The sequence below is a fragment of the Phyllostomus hastatus genome, unplaced genomic scaffold (assembly GCF_019186645.2).
Source record: "Phyllostomus hastatus isolate PE091 unplaced genomic scaffold, TTU_PhHast_1.1 phas_scaffold_55, whole genome shotgun sequence".
Lineage (NCBI taxonomy): Eukaryota > Metazoa > Chordata > Mammalia > Chiroptera > Phyllostomidae > Phyllostomus > Phyllostomus hastatus.
Window position 1 is genome coordinate 14,770,526 of NW_025334035.1, and position 15,916 is coordinate 14,786,441.

Here is a 15,916-nt window from a genome sequence, read left to right on the forward strand (position 1 = left end):
TGAGCAAGGCCTGAAAGTACATGGGTTTATGGGGAATTGCTAACAGCTTGGCTGGATGATCAAGGACTTGGAACAGGATTTAAACATGAGTGACCAGATCTGGATGGGGACAGATCTCTCCATGTGGGCAGACTGTGCAGGTATCTGTACCCATGTGCCCATGAGAATCCACAGAGAGGATGCTCTCAATGATTGGGGGCAAACCAGCATGCCCTGTGGGTGTGAGTTAGCTTCCTCACCAGCCACTATGCTTGAGCCACCAGTTCTTGAGCTTGGCAGGCTCATGAACTAAGTGGCCATCAAGACGGAGGTAGAGGCTAGAACAGGCTCAAGTGACACAGATTTGCCTTGTCCAAGGTTCACTAGGATGACTTCTGCAGAACACCTAACCGGCTAACAGAGACTAACACTGAATGCTTGGAATGACATTTCCCAGAAGGACCAACTAGCTACTCAGTAGTAGGTTGACTACACCGGGCCTCGTCCATCACAAAGGCAGAGATTTGTCTTCCCTGCAATACACCCACATGCTAGATGCAAATATGCCTGCCCTGTATCTTGGCACTTCCGTCCACTATTGCAACATCCCATGCAGCATTGCTTCTGATCACAAAATCCAATTTACAGCAAAGGATATGCAGCAATGAGTTTCTGTCTGTGGAACTGTTTTTAGTCCACATCCATCATGAGGATGCAGCTGAGCTCACAAATTCTCTGCTATGGTAATGGGGTTATGGTCATGGGGTTCTTCTCTTCTGGATGACTTATGCTTTTAACCAGAGACTGTTGTATGGCACCGATTCTCCCACAGCTAAAACACCCTGGCCTGAGGATCAAGGGGTCAGAGGGTGATGGGCACTTTTCAGCATTGCAATGAAATCACCAAACTATAAATTTTTCTTGTTCTTGTCCTGGAAAACTTGGGCTTTGCTGGTTTGAAGGTCTTGGACCACAAAGGAGGAGCTTCCCCTGGGGGGACAACCCTGTTTCTATTTAATATGAAAAGACTGCCACACAATGGGGACAGGAGGACCAAGGCTGGAACCCCAAGGGATTTCCTGGCACCTCTTGGTATTTCTGTGTAAGGAAAATGAAGGAACTTCCAACAAAAGCTCCCCAAAAAAGAACACATCAGAAATGAGGGTTTTGGTCAATCAGGTAAAGACCAGCTGAGGTCTGAGGGCAAGGGAAATGTGCAAGGTAAAGTGGAAGGAGGATGCTACAGGTGCCAACTACAGCCCCGTGACCAGTTACAGAATCAAGGACAGCAGAGACTGGGCACATCTTCTCTTGGCTTATTTATTTGCATATGCTATGTCCTCATCACTTGAGGAGCTTTCTGTAAATGCATGTCCCTATGCCACATCTTGGGTCTTGTAATCAAACTCTGCGAAGGACTCCCCATTTAAAGAAGCCTCTCCGATGACTTTTATGCACACCGAAGCCTGAAGCCCTGCGGTAGTTCTGAATCCAGGATATGTCACCACCCTGCCCACAGGAAGAGGAAAAGAAGGGCAAAGAGGCAATAGGCCCAACCGAGAATAAGGAACACGGGCTGCAGCTCTGGGCACTGGGGTCGGTGGGCTTCCTCCACTGGACAGGCCTGCCCAGGTGGTGCCCATGCCCTGGGGACTCTTGTGCCCTGGACCTCTGTTTGGCTGCTGGTGCTAGAAAGGGGAGAGAGCCAGCCAATTCTCAGAAGAAAATGTAGTTTATTATGACATAGGAAAGACTACAAGCCATTAAGGGAGGGGGAAGAGTCAAACAGTTTCTCAAAACAACAGGTAAGAGAGAGGTATAAACATCTTGGTAATTAAACCCATAGCACAATCACTGAAATCTTTTTCTTACAATTTTTGTTTTTAGTTATAACAATCACTTCAGTTGTCAAAAACAAAAACACAAAAACCTGGCAACTAGACACAGTGAAAGCCAAACCACAAATGCTTGGGTCTATGTGGTGCAGGACAGAGGGTCTGGGGACATTCTAGCACCTGACGGGCGAGACGCTGTGCTGTCGGAGGAGATCTGGCCACCCCACCCTCAAGTGGCCCCAGCCCGACTCTCCCAGCACTCTACACTGCTCAGAACTCACTGCAGACATCTGAAGAGGAAAAGTCCACCTATTCACTGGAAAGTGCTGAAATGACAGCCAGCAGTTGAGAAACACAGGTCACTATACACACACACTGGTGGGAGTGGAGGGGTACCTCATGATTCCTTAGTGGTCAGACGCACTTGGTCATAATAGGAGCACCTACCCAGGGGTGGTTGTTAGGAAACAAAAACACCCTTTCCCTGAATTTAAGAGCTGGATTGAGGGCTTAAAAATTTTTTAAAAAGGGGATAAATTCCCAAAGCCATCATGTAATATTGTGTTCCTAATGAGACAGATTCAAACACACACATCTTGCACAGCACCTCCTCGGCACAGCCGAGCCTCTGAACATTAACGAAGACAGGAAGAGGTCTAGGGGGGCGACTGATCTGGGAAGCAGGCTGGCCAGACCACAGGTAGGTAATCTTCTAGAAACTCCATGGCCAATACATCTGCTTTGTCCCCATTGTGCATTCAGAACACTCCAGTCAAGTAGGAGGATACAAGGCAGCCAACTGCAGGGAGAGACTTTACGGCTCAGAACTCCACAGGCTGACTTCAGTCAAATTTGTTTATTATTAGAAGACCACCTCTCTCCAAAAGAAATCTTCACAGCAGGCCACCCCCACCCACGCTCAAACACATGTGGCCATATCTAAAAGTCTGCACCCTCCAAACTTCTCCAAAAACACTTGCTATTTTAAAACATGCCTTAAAAGCTGTGTTCCACAAATGCAGAAATATAATAGAACAAATGAAGCGAGCATTCAAAACCTTATCACTAGGAATTTGGCCATAATGATGATTCTGCAGTAGAATCGCTGCTTTGCATTTCCTAGCATTTTCCATTGGCAGTAACTACTTGACTCTGTTGGGACCAGCTTCCTCCTATCTAACTAGCTAACAGCTCGATCTGGCCCACTGCCTGCTTCTGTATGGCCTGTCAGCTAAGAATAGTTCACACATTTTTAAACGGTGAAAAAAAATTCACAAAGTGAGAGAATGATATGAAATTCAAATTTCAATGTCCATAAATAAAGTCTTATTGGAATATAGCTAGGCTCATTTGTTTATGTATTATCTATAGCAAGAGACCCAGAAAGTCTAATAGCTACCATTTGGGCCCTTTAAGAAAAAAGTTAGCTGACCCTTAAATAATGATACTCTCCCCTAAGAATGCATATGCCACAGCTCAGACACAGACTGGGCTCTCAAGACGAGCACAGCATGTTTCACAAACTACTGAAGCAACTTTTCCTCCCCTACATCTCTGGGTTAAAATTTCTCAGAAATGGACAAAAACCTGGCTTGGAGTGTTGGATACATAGATGCATACAAGACACCTCACAGGGACCAAGGCGGCTCCTTAGCCAGCTCTCTGCACAAGCTTGATCACAGAGTCCCTTTTCCTGCTACAATTTAAACTACACTGAATGAAATGCAGAGGCACTCAGCCACTCTGGCCAGCACGCAGTGACAGGACAGCTAGTGGGAAAGGCAGCCAAGAAGAAAACATGAGGAAGGGAAATAGTAAAATCATCAAAAAATGCTTCAATTGCTCAAGAGTAACACGACTGAACCAGTGACACCCAATTCACCCCACTTGCTTTAACCAGGGTGTGGTGCTTCCAAGGGGTGGGGGTGGAGGGTCAGGTCACAGCGGGGACAACAAAACAGCACCAAAAGCAAGATTCACTCAAGAATGAAAAAGCTACCTAAATTTCATTACTAACTCTATTCATCCACGTTACTAACATTACATTTATCAAATTTACCACTGTGGAAAAGAAGGAAAATGAGGGGAATGAGAAAATGCCTACTTGTAGAAAAGTGAGCAACACCCAGGCTGACACGCCACATGCAGCTGACACTGTGTTATCTGTGGAACACACATGCTCAAAAATCCCAGTCAGCATCTTCAATTACACAGGCTCTACTCACAAAAGCTAAGAGTTCCATACTATACATATTTAATACGAAGACTCACAAAGATACTTGCAAAATCCTCTGTCCTTGCACAGCTATTGTTTTCTCTACTGCTTTAATAAACCCATAATTAAAAATTGACCAGCGCCTTTTGAAAGTGTACCATCACATGGCAAAACTGAAGCACCAGGGCGAGGTTACTCCATGCCATGGGGGCACCCACCCCACACACGCACACGCTGTTTGAGGAGCAAAGGAGATACCCTTGTGATGTATCTACTCTGCCACTTCCCATGCAGAACACACCCATTGTTTCGCTTCTCTGCTTGCAGTCCTAAGAGGGCTCCCACCACAGTGCATGTCCACTCCACCCCCGGGCCTGTGGCAGAGGGCTCTGATGCTCCTGGGGTACTTCCATGTGGGGGGTGGTAGCATGGAGTTGGGCGATTGGGGGTCATTTTGTGAGACCTTCATTTTTCTGATCAGCCGAAAAAAAGGCTACTCATATTCCAGGACCTGTTTGTGGTAGAAGAGCAGGTATCTGTGGAGGCAAAGACAGAGCATGTTTATGGTCTAATTCATGAGCACTCAACATAAAACAATCTCCTCGGCCAGAACCTTGGTTCCATGGCCTCAGTACTCACCAGCAGTCTGATTTCTTGCTGGGACGGTTTTTGGTTCCTAGTCCCCAAGGAGGGTCCTCAGCTAGGTAATGGCAATGTCCCTACCAAACGCCAGAGTCCCCTATGTCCATCCCCTGCCCATTCACCAGGAAGCCCTAAGTCCTATCAGTCCTGCCTGCCATACAGCTCCTGAACCAACCTCTCCTGTCTGGGACAGCTAGAGCCTCAGGGTCAATGTCCCACCCTGTCCTGTCCCGTCCTGTCCGGGGCTGCCAGGGCCTTGGGTCAGTGTGACTTCTGATAAGGTTCCCACAACCCATTCAGTCTGACCCCCCAGGGCTCCACCCCATTAACTACCCACAGTCTGTCCCTCCTCTGTAGACCTGCCCTGGGGGCTCCCCCACACCTGGGAACCCACAGATGCACCTCTCAGATCATGCAGCTTATCCCTGGGGCTAGGAGCCTACTGCTAGACTAAGGATTCAGCAAAGCTGAAGGTGGATGATGTGCCAGGAAGGAATAAAATGGGAAATGAGAGAGGAGCTTCAGAGGGACCCACATGTCAGCTCTTGTCAAGACTAAAAGAAATGACCACCGCCCCATGCTCTGGGTGAGGCTTTTAACCAACTGTTCTCGCTCAGGCACATCGTCCTACCCAGTGGCCCTTCAGGGTCGGCATCCTGTCCAGAACAAGCCTCATTACTCCAGCCACCAAAAGTGACCTCTCTTGAATCATACTAAAAACAGACATGGCTTTGGGCTCAGACACCCACATGGGGCAACAAACCACCCCCAACGCACCCCTCACTGTCCAGCACATCTTCAATGCTGGCCTTGGTGATGATGGCATCATCACACTTGAACCACTGGTCCTTGTGCTGCCGGATGAAGCTCGTGTAGTGGCCACTCTCCAGGGTCCCTTGGTGGTTAACGACTGCAAACAAGGAGTATCTGGTTTGAAAGGAAACGAGTTGGGAGAGATCAGTGGTTAACTTAATTTTATCATCATCAGAAACCACATAGCCCGAACAGTTGGAGACCTGTGCAGTGAGGGGTCTCCCTGGCCCCCAAAATCAATGCTGGAGGCCTGGGGGCATGGAGGGACAGAGGGAGCCTGTGCGGCCTCTAGTCTGCAGAGCAACTGGTGTGGGAGACACTGTAACCACTCTCCCCTTCATCCCATCGGCTGGCTACACCAGCGGTGGAAAGGCAGTCAGAGAAAGAGCAGAGGCCTCATCATGGTGCCAGCCAAGGAAGAGGTCACAGAGCCCAGAATTCAGATGCCAAGCTTTTGCTCCAGAACTGCAATGGCCAGACTGACCCTCACTCACACCCGGAGGCCAGGAGAAGGGCATGAAGCCCCTACATAGGAGGGAGCATTTACAGTAAAGGTGTGAAAAGTCCTTCCTAATAGTGGGCTCAGGTATTTTCAAGAGAGACCGATGGGCAGTATGGCAGTGACCAAAAGCAGCAGCCCTGCCACTGCCACTCAGAAACGCAGCTGTCTCCCTGTGAAATGCTGGGGGCCCCCACCCTGCCCACTCCCTGGGAGCCCCGGGCTCTCCCCACTGGGCCCCGCAATGTCAGAGCACCCACACAAGGCAGCACTCACTTGTTGTCATTACTAAGGCTGTCTGCTGGCTGCTGGTACTGTCCGTTCATCCTGCTCTCTTTGCTGTAACAAACAACAGTGACACTCAGCACCCTTTAAACCAACCAAAGCAGCAACAATGAACCCTTTTTTACCTCATGGCACATACAAACTAATTACTAAAATTCTGTGGTTCACCAAAAAAATATCTATTTTTTTGACCATCTGAAAAAACAAAAGAAAACAAAACAGGTATATAATTTTGATTCATTCACACTGGACAGCTATTGTTGCGTTGGCTGTTGTCATTTTGTTATTTGATGATCTAAGGGAAAAGAGGTCCGTGCCCCTGAATAAACAGTCAGGTTTTACAAATTCTTCCAGCGTGCTGGCATGCTGCAGCGCACTGGGTAAAAATCACTGAAATGAAGAGAAGCATGGACTGGATGACACCAATGCTAGTGGGGGCTTACTATGCCGGGCACTGTGTTGAATTCACTTTATATATACTTGCTAGTTCTCCCAACAACACTCCTTTCTAGGCAGAGATCATCCCCCTGTTAAGGCGAAGAAACCAAGGCCCAGGCTTGGGATGTGAACTACTGAGAGTACACCTGCCATTAGGCATGGGGCCGGCCCATGTGTGTGGGATGGCACACCTCCCAGGAAGGAATGAAATCTTTCCTGGGCCCTTCCAAGGAAGCACAGACCTGCCAACACCTTCTTGCTTTGAACCACAAACTTTGTGGTAATGCGTTACAATGGCCTTTGGAAACCAACAACTTGTAGCCTGCATATTATTAGTAACTGTTGCTTTTTTTTTTAGGGTAAATTTTAAGTGGTCTATGGTACGAAGATCTGAAAACATGATAAATGTAATCTACAAATGCAAAATCAACTATGTTTCGCCACATTCCAGAACCAGATGCAGCAGCTAAAATACTGCCTTTCTGCAGGGACTCCATCTTGATTTCTGAAGTCTGGGAGCTGATGAAGGGCTGTTTGGAAAAACTCACAGCTAAAACAGGACATCTGAGGAGAAAGAATTCATTAAGCTGAAATGTGTCCTGGGTGAAGATCAGGACAGTACTTGGTTTTAGCAGTTGTGGTTCTATCAATGTCTGCAATTGTCTCATCAGGGAGCTGGTATACATTATGGAACTCACAAAGCCATACCCTCCCAATGCCAGACACAGCTGAACAAAACCTTCCATACCTGGATGCCATGAAGGGGGTCATGTCCAGTACCAGGGGAAAGGACACATATGTGGTAATCTTTCGCCGCAGTTTGGCCGAGTGTTCAAATCGCTACAGAAATGGGGGAGAGAAGAGGAATGTTGCTGTAATGGGCTTCCTCCAGGGGTGCTTCTCTGTGTGGTCCCCAAATCAGGCTTTTCATTAATGCTGATTGCCTGCTGGCCATATCTGGAGCTTACATAGCCAATAACACAATATCTACATAAATCTAACTTATGGGGTTCAAGTGAAATCTTAAAGTGACTGTTCAAAGTGATGAATACCCAGTGCACAAAAAAGTAATCTTACAACAAATTCAACGAAGTGCAAGGTAATAGAAAACAGAGGCAATATCTGTAACCTCTGGGAGCAAAAACAAATATATCGTTCCTTTCACAAGATAAGAGGCATTCTTTTGACTATATCAGAGGCCACCAAATCCACATAGGAAGCTAAGAATAGTTTCTTGTTTTAACATATTTGAACTCAAAGAAAAATCTCAAACAGATTGTATAGCTGCAAACCTGAAAATACTTACTATCTGACTCCTGGACTAGGTCATAATGCTAAGGGTCTTTCTTTGCTTTTAAGTAAAAGAAAAACAGAAAACCTGGAATGGGGATGGAAGAACTTAGGTAGGAGTAGTAAAACCATAACAGCCCCACCCTCAGTGGAGCAGCTCGCACCCTATCTTCATTCTGCAGTGAAGACTTTCTGTTCATCACAACGGATTTCTGATGGCAATGGGAGACAGGGGAAGGTACAACTTAACTATCTTGGTTCTTCAGCACACTTAGGGAGTTGCTGTAATTATGAAACGAGCTCTGTACACCACACCGACTGGCTCTAAGTTGTACTAGGAACTAAAAATTGAGTCAGCTGCTGGAGCTTTCCTGGAAAACCTACTTTGAGATGGAAACAGGCGACAATGGGCAGTTTCTTCATGGTGAGCTGCTTGGTAGACTCCTGGTAGCTGTGACAGCCACTGCATTTGATCTTGGCGCTGCTTCCCAAGTGCTCCGGTCTAGTGAATCTGCAAGGCATTTAAAAATGTATTTTTAAGAAAAAATACGAAGAGGTAACAGGGAAAACAGCTACTTTATCACTTTCAATGGATTAATTTCCCTACTGAAAACATACATACCATATGTCCGTCACCTTCCTTCCTTATCACTTTAAAAAATACCTTACAGCTGAATGGATAAAAAGAGAAGACCCACATACATGCTATCTACAAGAGGCCCACCTCAGAACAAGAAACATATTGATTAAAAGTATAGGAAAGGAAAATGATATTTCATGCAAATAGAAATAAAAAAGTAACTGGGGTAGCAGTACTTCTATCTAACAAAGACTTTAAAACAAAGGCGGGTAACAAGAGACAAAGAAGGACACTACATAATGATAAAGGGAGCGATCCAATAAGAGGATGCAACCCTAGTAAACTTTTATGCACCCAACGCAGGAGTACCTACATATATAAAGCAAATCTTAGAAGATTAAAAAAAAGAGAGAGAGATTGACAGTAATATAGTCATAGCAGGGTACTTTAACACTGTACTGACATCACTGGATAGATCTTCCAGACAGAAAATCAACATGGAAACAGTGGCCTTAATGACAAACCATACCAGATGGATTTAATTAACATCTTCAGAGCATTTCATGCCCAAGAAACAAAATATGCATTCTTTTCAAGTGTAAATGGAATGTTTTCTAGGAGATACCACATGTTAGGACACAAAACAAGTCTCAATGAATTTAAAATGACTGATATCACATCAAGCATCTTCTCTGACTAAAATGGTATGTAACTAGAAATCAATCACAAGAAAAAAAAAGACACAAAAATATAGAGGTTAAATAACATGTTACTAAACAATAACTAGGTTAACAATGAGATCAATGAAGAAATCAAAGATACCTTGAAACATATGAAAATGAGAACACAACCACCCCAAATCTATGGGACACAGCAAAAGCAATCCCAAAGAGGGAAATTCATAGCATTACAAGCCTACCTCATGAAACAAGAGAAAGTTCAAATAAATAATCCAACCCTATAATTAAAGGTACTAAGGGAGGGGGAAAAAAGCCCACAGTGAGCATAAGAAAGGAAATAATAAAGATTAGAGCAGAAAGAAATGAGTCTAAAAAAAATATAAAAGATCAATGAAACCAAGAGCTATTTCATTAGAAAAGACAACCAAGATTGACAAACCTTTAACCAGTCTCTTCAAGAAAAAGAGGACCCAAATCAATAAAATCAGGAATGAAAGAGAAGTAACAACTGACAGCAAAGAAATACAAAGGATTATAAGACAATATTATGAACTATATGCCAACAAGTTAGACAATCTAGACATAATAAATTCCTAAAAACATACTATATTCCCATACTCAATCATGAAGAATCAGAAAATTTGAATAAACTGATTACAATGAATGAAATTGAAGCAGCAATTTAAAAACTCCCAATAAACCTAAGTCCTGGACCAGTGGCTTCACAGGTGAATTTAACAAAATTTCAAAGAATATCTCTCCTTTTCAAACTATTCCAAAAATATCAAGAGGAGGAATGACTTCCAAGTTCATTTTACAAGACCAGCATTATCCTAATTCCAAAACTAGATAAAGATACCTACAAAGAAAGAAAATTATAAGGCCAATATCCCTGATATGCTAAAATCTTCCACAAAATATAGCAAACCAGGTCCTGCAATACATTAAAAAGGTCATACACCGTGATCAAGTGGAATTTATTCCAGGAATGCAAGGTTGGCACAATATCCACAAATCAATAAACATGAAATACCACATAAACAAAATGAAGGATAAAAATCACATGATTACATCAATAGATGCAGAAAAAGCATTTGATCAAATCCAGCACACATTTATGATAAAAATTCTCAGCAAAGTGGGCGGAGAGGAAACATACCTCAACATAATAAAGACCATATATGACAAACCTATAGCCAACATCATACTTAACAGGCAAAAACTAAAAGTGTGTCCCTTAAGATCAGGAACAAAAGAAGGATGTCTGTCTGGTTTTACCACTCCTATTCAGTGAAGCACTGGAAGTCCTAGCCACAGCAATCAAGCAAGAAAAAAATTAAATAAGATTCCACCAAAAAACTACTAGAAATGATAAGTAGCAGGATACAAAATAAATACCCAGAAATCAGTTTCATTTTATACACCAATAATGAATCATCAGAAGAGGAAACTAAAAAAAAAATTTTTTTTAGTGTTCTAAAAACCAAAACCAAAAAACCCCTGAGAAATAAGTTTAACCAAGGATGTGAAAGATCTAAACTCAGAAAATTATAAGGCACTAAAGAAAGACACTGAAGAAGATACAAATAAGTTGAAGCACATACTGTGTTCATGAATAAGAATTAACATCATTGAAATATTTATAGTATCCACAGCAATCTACAGATTCAATGCAATTCCTATTAAGATACCAATGGCATATTTCACAGATCTAGAACAAATAATTCTGAAAATTTATATGGAACCACAAAAGACCTTGAAAAGCCTCAGCAATCTTGAGGAAGAACAAAGTTGGAGGGATCACAATACCTGATACTACACTATACTACAAGGCCACAGTAAACAAAACAGCATATCCTAGAGCAATGGTATAGAATAGAGAGCTGAGAGATAAACCCAAGACCTTTAAGTCAATTAATATTTGACAAAGGAGGTAAGAGCATACAAGGGAGTAAAGAGAGTCTCTTCAACAAATGGTATAGAAAAATTAGACAGATATACGCAAAAAAACCCCACGAAACTAGATCAACTCCTTACACCATACACAAGAATAAACTCAAAATGGATTAAACTCGATGCACTGTTAAAGACTAAAAACCACTAAAATCGTAGAAGAAAACACAGGAAGTAAAATCTTAGACATTTCCAATAGCAATATTTCTCTGATATATTCCCTCAGGCAAGGAAACAAAAGAAAAAAAGTAAACAAATGGGATTCTATCAAACTAAAAAGTTTTTCCACAATAAAGGAAACCATCAACAAAATGAAAAAACCCACTAAATGGGAGAACATGTTCACCATTGATACAGCTGATAAGGGGTTAATATCTAAAATTTATATAGAACTTATACAACTCAACACCAAAAACAGAATAAAATAAAACAAAAACAATCTAATTTCTCCAAAGACATACAAATGGCACATAGACATATGAAAAAATGTTCAATGTCACTAATCATCTAAGAAATAAATTAAAACCACATTGAGATAATCACCTCACACTGTCAGAATGGCCATCATTAATAAATCAATAAACGACAAGTCTTGGTGAGGATGTGGAGAAAGGGGAACCCATTTGGGCTGTTGTTGGGAATGCAGACTGGTGCAGCCACTGTGGAAAACAGTATAGAATTTCCTCAAAAAACTGAAGATGGAACTATATTATGAGCCAGCAATTCCACTTCTGGGAATATAGCCAAAAAACCCAAAACACTAACTCGAAAGAATATATGCACCTCTATCTTCACTGCAACATTATTTACAACAGCCCAGATTCAGAAGAAGCCCAAGTGCCCATCAGTAGATGAGTGGAGATTAAAGCTGTGATCCACTTACACAGTGGAATACTACTTGGGCACAACAAAGAAGGAACTCTTACTATTTGTGAGAGCATGGATGGACCTAGAGGGTATTGTGCTGAATGAAATAAGCCAGTCAGAGAAGGACAAATACATTATGATCTCACTCGTATGTGGAATCTAATGCACAGAATAAACTGACAAACAAAACAGAAACAGAAGCATAGACACACAGAACAGGCTGACGATTACCAGAGGGGAGAGGAATTGGTAGGCTGGGTGAAAAAGGTGAAGGGATTAAGCAAAGGAAAAAAAAATTCATAGACCCAGACAACAGTATGATGATGACTATGGGGAAGGGGGGTCAAGCCAGGTAGAAAAGGGTAAAGTGGGGATAAAGGGTGATGGAGGGAGACCTGATTTGGGTTGGTGAACACACAATATATACAGATGATGTAATATGGAATTGTGTAACTGAAACCTATATAAGTTTATTAACCAATGTGGCTCAAAAAATTCAATGAAAAGTAAAAAGTAAAAAATACTTTTGAGTTTTTTAAATGAAAAATTTGGTGAAAATAATAATTTTATTATCATAAGACTCAGCCTATCAAATCTGTCCCAGAAAAATGGAAACTTGTGTTCTCATACAAACTGTACAGAAACTATCCAAAAAAAGAAAAACAAAAGAGAACAAAACCACAGAAAACAACTGGAAGCAAGGCAGATGTCCTTCAACGGGTGAACATTAAACAGTTAAACTGTGGTACATGACACCCTGGAATACTAGTCAGCAATAAAAGAAACAAACTGTTGATACACGCAACCTGAATGAATCACCAGCGAACCATGACAAGTGAACAAGCGAATCTCCAAAGATTTCATGTTGTACTGTTAACACAACATTCCTGAAACGTGGACTTCACAGGGAGCACAGGTGCATGGCTGCCAGGGGCTGAGGAGGCAGCAGTGGTGGCAGGACACAGGGGATCGCAACGTAGTATCTCTTACAACTGCAGAGGGAAGCTACAATTATCTCAAATTAAAAAGTTTAATTTGAAAAAGTGAGATGCAGGGAAATGGTGACTTTCTTGTGATGGAGACCGATGATGAGATGGAAAGGCTGCACTGACACACCAGCCAACACCTGAGGCATAAGCGATGCGGTAGCTACTAAAGATGAGAAACCATAAAAAGATGCTTCAGTCTAGTTTATAACAAGTTTTTAAAGTTTTTAAAGCTGAAAAACAAACAAAAAAGTTGATCTTTTGACAACTGGGTCTGGAAGTGCTTGTTTAACCTTTCTGCTATCTCCACCTGGGTAGGACACTGCCCTTGAGCAAGGCTGACCCCGCTGCTGCAAGGTGCCCAGGAAGTGAAGTGCAAGGACAGTCACATCTTGTGGTGAGGGAGCATGGAGCACAGCCCCCAGCATGTTCACTACACCCTGCGGGAACTAGCCCACACACCCAGCCCCCATCAGCAAGGTTCAGAGTGTGGCAAGGTCTTTGGACACACGACCTTGTCTTTTCAACAAAGAAAAGCCACGGGGGAGCTAAAGTCTGGATTCTAAAGTGACTGCAAGAGAACAAAGAACCAAATGTAAAGTGTGGACCTACTTAGAATCCTAATTTGAACAAATTTTAAAACATAGTTTAAAAAAAAAAGCCATCAGTGAAGTTGAAACACTGGCTGGATGGTCGGAGGCAGGAGAGCAGAACGTGCCATTAGCAGTGAAGACTTTGGGTATACAACAGAGCGGCCACAACATGATTCCCTCCTCCAATTTGCCAGCCAAAAACACAGTTCCACCCCACCCCAACCACAGCCAGGAACTTCTCAGTTAACACTTGCTCTTCCGCGATCTCAGCAAGCTCCCAGGGCCCACCTTGGTTGGCAAGTCCTCAAGCAAGGGATCATTATCCGGCAAAAGGACTGTGCACAGAGGGAAAAACAATTTTAGAAGCCAAAGTCCAATGCCAACCTCTGGCTAAAATTAAGCACAGGACTCTGCTGCCCCTCGAGCAGCTCTTAGCAGTGGACAGAAGGTAGAAGGCAAGCATCTGAGGCAACACACTTCCCAAGCCTTGTGCCTGGCTGCCAGGAACAGCTCCATCAAGGAGCCCCACGTGCCTTTCTCCCCAGAGAACAGGTGAAACAGCCCAGAGACCTGCTTCAGAACTCCTTTTAGAATAGGTTCAAGCTTGTGAAGTCAGACTGGGGGTGTAAATACCCTAATTACCCTTGAATTTTGATTCACATACTTCCTGCCAATTACATTTGTTTTGCTAACTATTCTCAATTAAGCAACCAATCAATAAGCACACTCTTCCTTGTGATTATACATTTAAAAAATTTTATACCAAGCCAGTGCAAAATGCTCAGCAGCTAAAAGTCATCTTTTGAAGTTTTCTAACTTTTTATTCATCTAGAAGTTTCTCATAATTTGTCATTTTTCTTTCCACATGTAGTGCCCACAAGTTCACATGACCCCAAACTCTTGTCATCTCAGCCAAACTATGTTAACCTCAACCCGCCAAACCTGCTTCAGCACCAAAAAGAAAAAAGTTCCAAACAAGTCCCACAGTGTCAGAATGAAGAGAATTTGACTTCAAATTCCCTGTAGTCAGAAATTAAGAAATTATATAAGATAAACAGAGCCCGATTTACATACCTTCTTGAGTATCTACCCCTGCCTCACCTTTCCCATTTGGGGAATCTTCCACCCTAGCTGGGAGCCACCAAAGTGGACCACACCAGCCAGTATGTGCTCTACCCACCCCCAGCAACATGGGCACCAAACTTGGCTCTGTCAGATGCACAGTCCTTACGGGGACTTTGCACCTGGAACAATTATTCTAGAGAGACAGATGTGGGAAAACTTGTCTTTAGGGGAGCAGCACTCTCACTGCACTGGGGGACAGGGGACAGGCAGTGGTGGGCTGCATACTTCTGGATGGTGGTCCCACCCCTCCCATGGTTATGACCTGTTTGCTGAGCCATGTTCTCAGCCTTCCCATGGATTCTATGAACTACCCCATGTCCTCACCTGCTTCATTTCATCAGAGTGCGCACCTGCCATTTGTAACCTTGCAGAACTATGACAGGGCAAAGGCACTCACTCACCACATCTACCAGATGCCCAGCAGCACACTAGTGCTGTGGAGACACAGAGACAGAGGGAAGCAGTCCCCTCCCCCAAAGGGGCTGCATTTCAATCTGAATGGAGAAAATACAACATACCAATGTACACAAGTTGAAATAGTAATAAGACAACAGAGAGCCAAGGGTGCAGCATGAGGTCCATGGAAGCCTCAGTCAGAGAAGCAAGCGGCTCTGAGGGGTGCTGCCCTGTTCCTAAGAAGGCAAGCATGTCCAGCTGAGGCAACTCCTCCACGAAGGACTCAAGGCTCACAACTCGACTGTCCTGCATGGTGCTGCCAGCATGACAGCCACTTGGCCACTTGCAGTTCTTATGAAACACTTGAAAACCTGAGTGGTCTAGAGCTAAAAATCACATGTACCTTACTTTTAAATCCTCACTAGAGGATATGTTCAGTGATTTGAGAGAGACTGGGGGGGCGGGGGAGGGGGGCGAGACATCGATGTGAAAGAGAAACAGTGATCAGCTGCCTCCCGTACACTCTCTGACTGGGGATCTAACCCATAACCTAGCTACATGCCCTGGCCAGATGTGTGGGATGCTGCTCTAACCAATGGAGCCAGGGCAAAATCACATGTACTTCCACCAGCTTTGTGATCTACTCTCAATATAACTTGAAAAGGGAAACTAGAGTTAGACAAAATATCTTTTCTCAGACACTTGAGCCCTGACACAGAGCTTCCCATGGACTTTAGTTT

The 15,916-nt window shown here is 43.5% G+C and overlaps 1 protein-coding gene across 1 annotated transcript in view; it reads right to left on the bottom strand.

Annotated features, from left to right (window-relative positions):
- Nucleotides 1–1,695: 1,695 nt before the first annotated feature.
- Nucleotides 1,696–15,916, bottom strand: part of USP22 (ubiquitin specific peptidase 22) — a 40,332-nt gene continuing 26,111 nt past the window's right edge. The window contains exons 9-13 of the mRNA XM_045824041.1: nucleotides 8,381–8,507; nucleotides 7,455–7,546; nucleotides 6,260–6,322; nucleotides 5,449–5,598; nucleotides 1,696–4,565 (exon numbers count right to left, since the gene is read on the bottom strand). Of these exons, the coding sequence (XP_045679997.1) occupies nucleotides 4,523–4,565; nucleotides 5,449–5,598; nucleotides 6,260–6,322; nucleotides 7,455–7,546; nucleotides 8,381–8,507 (475 nt within the window). The 3' untranslated portion in view covers nucleotides 1,696–4,522. The remainder of the gene's footprint in view (nucleotides 4,566–5,448; nucleotides 5,599–6,259; nucleotides 6,323–7,454; nucleotides 7,547–8,380; nucleotides 8,508–15,916) is intronic.